Here is a 5,854-nt window from a genome sequence, read left to right as displayed (position 1 = left end):
AAAAAAAATATATATATATATATATATATATATATATTTAGAGAAATAAATTTTAAAATAAATCAATTAAAGAATTTTTTTTTTTTAAAAAAAAAGATATATTTACTTTACCCTTTTACTGCATCTCTGCGATGCGGTCTCTATGAAGCAATTTTTTTATTTTTTTATAGCATGCTGAGTAGTTGGCTCTCTTTGAGATACAACTTTATCTACTTTTATTTATATATATATATATAAATTATAGATAAAAAAATGTAAAATAACAAAATAAAAATGAGATGCAAACAAAAATAATATAACAAAAAACAGGTAGTTAATTTTAAATGTTAAGTGGATTTTAGGTAAGAAATATATAAAATAACCATAATAAGAATATAAAAAAATTATGTACACGTCGTTATACAATAATTTTTCGGTAATTAATAAACGTTGCTTTCTTCATTCATTACATAATTATAATTTTCATAATCAAATAACAACTCATATTAATAGTTGTGATAGCTAATAGTTATGTTTGCTATAGTGTAAAAACATTTACAATAATATTCTATGGTAATTAAGCCTTAAACAATATCAAAACAAAAAATTGTAAACAAAGATAATATTATAAAAAATCTGTAATTATTTGACGCTCGTACGAAGAAAATATGATATACCACAATCATAAAATGCAAATATTTAATAATAATCCTTCAAATAATATTAGCATTAAACTAAAATAGACGTTATAGATAAAATATCTAATGGACTATAATTTTTATTAAGTGATAATCTAAAGCGTTATCTAAATGTTACGAACACATCTACTTAATAAAGATGACAACATAATCCGTATTGATTAAAGTGAGAAAAAATATTATTTGATTGTATGTGGCTTTTTCTCAAATTTAAATTCAAGGGTAGAGACGGATTGAGTGTTGATATCTACTATGTACCTGAATTCGCTCTACAATATAATTTTGGTTTAATTGCAGTTTTGGTCTCATTATTTCAGCCGAATCACAAAATTAGTCCCCCTTTTATTTCTCTCCAGTTTTGGTCTCAAAAACAGAATTTTGGTTTAAAACTTATAAAATATCATTTTTTTTTTGCGTTTATTTAAGTCACACCATGTCTCAAAATCTCGTGGTGAAATAACTATAATTGAGATTTATGATCATAAATGGTGTGACGTGCCTTAAAAAAATGATATTTTATCAAATTTTGGATCAAAATTCTGTTTTGGAGACCAAAACTATGGAGAAATGAAATGGAAAAACTATTTTCGTGATTCACCTAAAATAGGGGATCAAAACTACAATTAAGCCTATAATTTTTAAATTTATAATTTTAAATATATAAATGGGTGTGTGCAGAGAAACTCGAATCCATTATAGATAGAGATGAAAGTCTAAATTTCACTCCCATTAAAAATAGGGATAAAAGCGAATTTTTTTGTTTAATCAGATACGAGAGTCGAAAAAGCAAAATCAGCTTTGTTCCGCCCTATTGCTATGTCTACTACTCAACCTCTATATTTTTTCTGAATTTAATTAATTTTTATTATTTTTAATCAATAATTAATTATACACTTTTACTATTTAATATAAAAAGAAAAAATATATATGGACGTATCCCAATCATATGACCAATTACTATCTCCTTATAAAAAAATGTTTCCTTCACACGATTGCATTGTACAAATGCGACCTAATTAAATAAAAAGAAAAGATATTTTGATATTTTCTTTAAAAAATAGAGTCTTTTTAATTTTTTGTTAATTATAAATTTAGAAAAAAAATCTGTCAAACAATTCACTGAAAAATCGCTATATTGTCATGCCAAGTAAAATAACTATGTGAATGTTGGAATTTTTTTTCATACTTTTATTTGAAAATATCTCTACATTTTTAAAATTCTCAACTTCGTTGAACCAAAAAAAATTTGTTCTTCATGAAATTTATATGGTTCAAACATCGTGAAAAAATATTACAAAGACAAACCAAACAAAATTGAATATTTTTATATTATTTTGGATATTTTTGTTTTACAAGTGAATGAAAAGGGTAATTTATCCCTACTAACCTCTCGTTTGTTTAAGTTTATGTTAACAATTGAAATATAAAATTATGATTGATATCTTGAGACGTAGTTTAAGGGCGCACGTGACATGAATTATGGATATTTTTGTTTGAAATAAAAAAGATGTGAAGATGATAAAGTAGAGAGAAGAAGATAAGTGGACGGTGAAGTTAACAAGCGTGAGCTAAGTGGGGTCAGGAGGGACACTGACATACAACCCTCGTTGCGGTGCTTCCTTCACTTTTCTTCATTTTTCCCAAACCCCAATTCAATTTTTTTTCTTTTCTATTCTAATATCACCGCATTCATATACCGTTAAACTACTCTTTACTTCATTCTAGTTACTAGTTAGTTACCCAATCAATCAACTCTTTCATAATCATTTGTTAAACAAAGCCATTTTGAAAGATTAAAGCAGCAACATAATTGATCTTCGGTAACATAGCATCCCAAATGTTGAATGTTTTTAGGGTTTATCAGTGCTTCCTCGCCTTCGTCCTCCTCATCTCCATCTTCACATCTGTTTTTCAAGGTACATATATTTTTCATTATTATTATTGTTCGGTGTAATTTTTACTCTATCCATTTCTTCATCAATCGTAAACACTACATATTTGGGTTTTATTTTTTATTTTTTAAAGTTTAATTATATATTTGATGTGTCATTATGTAGGTCTGATCATTTATGTTCATCAATTATGTTTCTTTGAGTTAAGTGCTGAATTTGATCATCTGTTGTTTTTTTTTTCTTTCAGGTCGTTCATGATTTAATTTCAGTTCAGACTTAGGCAGCTGCTATAATAATAATAATAATATTAATAAGAGAGGTAAGATGCATTTAGTTTAGCTACATGTAAGCTTCAGCAATCATCACTATCTAAGGTCATTTTTTATATTCTTATGGTGGAAGATGATTATAATAGGACAAATTGCAAGTCTTGTGATATCAACTTTTGTTTTTTTTGTATGTTGTGGATCAATTACCTTTCACTTTATCTGTTTATAATGGTTGGCACTTAATAGTCTATTGCAATATGAAACCCCAAGTTTTCATATATTTAAAGATAGCCTATGTTTTATGCTTTATGGTATTCAAACGAAAAAATGTTTATTTTTCGATTTTGTATTCAATTGGATCAATTACGGTCAATGAGATGTCAGCTCGATCTTGTAGCCTCAATTATAGTCAATGATAAGAGTATGATCTTGCAACCTAATTAGACAGAGTTCAAATCCTCTCGGACACACTTGTAAAATGGTAATTAATGCCACTTTGTAAATAATATTTCCCTTTCCAATTTTTGGAAAAAAATGTACTCCCCACACACACATACAGGGTATTAGCAGTCTATGGCTACTAATTTCATTCGAATTGATCCATGTAGCTGACCTCACCTAGTTGGAAAAAGCTTCCATTATTGTAGTATATTAGCTAGTTGTACCTTTGAGAGTGTTAAGTTATTAACAAATGAAAAGTTGCTTGATAATATACTGCATCTAGATCCAAGCCTTTATTTTCCTGTGGCTGCTCCTACTTTGTTTCTAGTTAGCAAAAGTTGATTAGCAGCCTAATTTAACTTTAGTTGATGCTTAACTCTTTGTTCAACATTTTATTTCTTGTCTGGAATATATTTAAATTTTTTATGTTCTATTTAATTGTTAATTGTTTATGTAGAAAAAGATGGCAGCTGAGCTAGTCAATGCTGCAACAAGTGAGAAACTGGCTGAAATTGATTGGATGAAAAATATTGAAATCTCTGAATTAGTTGCTCGTGATCAAAGGTACCCGATAGTCTCTCTCTCTTTCTATATATATATGTGTGTATATATATATAGTGCTGTTTCTTTCTAATTGGTTATTGATCAATGCCACAGAAGTCAAACATGACGAAACTAAACTCAATTTTTTCTTCATTTTTAATTCTTATCATTTAGGTTTGTCTTATGGCTCTTTATGTTATATTATCTTATATTTTGGATTTGGTAAACATATCCATGCTCTTCACCTAACTTTATCACTACTACGGTACATACTACCCTTACCACTTGAACTATGCCTAATGGCTTAGTGGGTATTTCTTTATTATTGGAAGATAGTCCCGAAGAATGATGCTTTTGTTTTCTTACTCCAATTAATTGCATTATGTGTGCTTGTCACTTCGGTTTAGTTTTCAGAAGGATAATTTAAATTAGAAGCGTTCGACTAGTTAGCAAACAACTGATATTTGGTGCTAACTTAAGTTGCGATTCAAAATCTGTTATTTATGGTACTTGTTCAACACTGCGAAATGATCGATGCTTGTGCCTGGCTGGTCTTTTACTTGATTTTGAACTCAATAATGTGCTAGAATATTCCAAGGCTCTAGTGATGTTGCTGTTAATACTTTCATTTTGTTTTACTAATGTTCAGGAAAGCCAAAGATGTTGTTAAAGCTATAAAAAAGAGACTGGGTAACAAGAACCCCAATACTCAACTTTATGCTGTCATGGTGAGTATAATGACTTTATTATGAAGGTAGCTTGCCCCAAATATTTTTCATTGTACCCGAAACAGAAGATTATTTACAGGACTTTCTTTTCTTGAACTTTGCCGTGTTTGCATTCATGCATTGGTCTTCTTCTACTAACTAATATTTCATCTGTTGATTTTTCTAGTTGCTTGAAATGTTGATGAACAACATAGGAGATCATATTCATCAGCAGGTGATTGATGCAGAAATAATTCCTATTCTTGTGAAAATTGTAAAGAAAAAGGTGATTTTTTCTCCACATAGACTATTGTGATATTATCTGTTGCCGATGTTATTTTTCCTTACTCTCTTTGGTTTTTTTCTTTGCTTTCAGTCAGATTTGCCTGTCAGGGAGCGAATATTTCTCCTACTAGATGCAACACAAACATCCCTTGGTGGGGCTTCTGGAAAGTTTCCACAGTATTATAAGGCATATTATGATTTGGTGGTAGGTGGCTCCAATCTAGGTTGTTTGATATATAAGGTTCTGAGTGAGGATATATGAGGTTCTTTTTTACTAGATGGCTCATAAATAGAAAAGGCTGATATAGCATGCATTTCTTTTGGCTTCATATCCGAACAGGATAGTCGGTGCTAAGTGCTAACTCGATATGCTGAATTTGGGTAATCGTTTGTAAATATTCTGGAAATCAGACAACGAGAGTCTCTCAATTTTCTAATGAACAATTTTTTTGAACCTGCTTTATACCTGGATTATAGACAGCTAGGGCATTTCTACTTCCCTCTGTATATGCTAAATTGTTTTAATTTTTACAGAGTGCTGGTGTGCAATTTCCTCAAAGAGCTCAAGTTGTCCAAGTAAGTCAACCTAGTTCACAACCAAATAGGACTAATACTTTACCAAAAAGGGATCAGGATCCGCCCCCATATAGACATGCAGAGGTTGCTCAGAAAGCAGAATCCAACACCGTTCCTGAATCTAGGTGATTTGCATTTCAGTTTTAGTAAAATTTGTTGTAGACTGGGTCTTTCAAAACCCTTTTAGTGGAAGTGCATGATTTGAGGAATATTTTCTTTTTGCATTTCTTTTTTTACCGAGTTAGGTTTATGTCCCCCAATTTTTGTTTCTCCTTTTCTTTTTTATAAATTTTTAGCTTAAAAAAAATGTTCCTTATTAACCTCATTGTTACGTTTTTGTTATTAACATGATCTTTAGAATCCATTCTTTTCTTTCACTGGATGCATTGAAAAGGATACAATATTATTATAATAATAATAATAATAATAATAATAATAATAATAATAATAATAATAATAATAAT

General features: G+C 29.3%; 1 protein-coding gene across 2 annotated transcripts; it reads left to right on the top strand.

Moving 5' to 3' along the window:
* The first annotated feature begins 2,178 nt into the window (after window positions 1–2,178).
* Window positions 2,179–5,752, top strand: LOC101498403 (TOM1-like protein 5). 2 transcript variants are annotated; one of them, XM_004517175.4, is made up of 7 exons: window positions 2,179–2,593; window positions 2,817–2,888; window positions 3,737–3,843; window positions 4,472–4,550; window positions 4,717–4,815; window positions 4,906–5,019; window positions 5,349–5,752. In XM_004517175.4, the coding sequence occupies exons 3-7, from the start codon at window positions 3,743–3,745 to the stop codon at window positions 5,517–5,519; spliced, it is 564 nt and encodes a 187-aa protein (XP_004517232.1). In that variant the 5' UTR covers window positions 2,179–2,593; window positions 2,817–2,888; window positions 3,737–3,742; the 3' UTR covers window positions 5,520–5,752. The 2 variants fall into 2 exon arrangements, with proteins under 2 accessions (XP_004517232.1, XP_027187269.1); XM_027331468.2 differs by lacking the exons at window positions 2,179–2,593; window positions 2,817–2,888; window positions 3,737–3,843 and adding an exon at window positions 4,102–4,373.
* Window positions 5,753–5,854: the final 102 nt, after the last annotated feature.

This window comes from Cicer arietinum, unplaced genomic scaffold (assembly GCF_000331145.2).
Source record: "Cicer arietinum cultivar CDC Frontier isolate Library 1 unplaced genomic scaffold, Cicar.CDCFrontier_v2.0 Ca_scaffold_5699_v2.0, whole genome shotgun sequence".
NCBI lineage: Eukaryota > Viridiplantae > Streptophyta > Magnoliopsida > Fabales > Fabaceae > Cicer > Cicer arietinum.
This window is presented reverse-complemented; position numbering and strand designations above follow the sequence as displayed.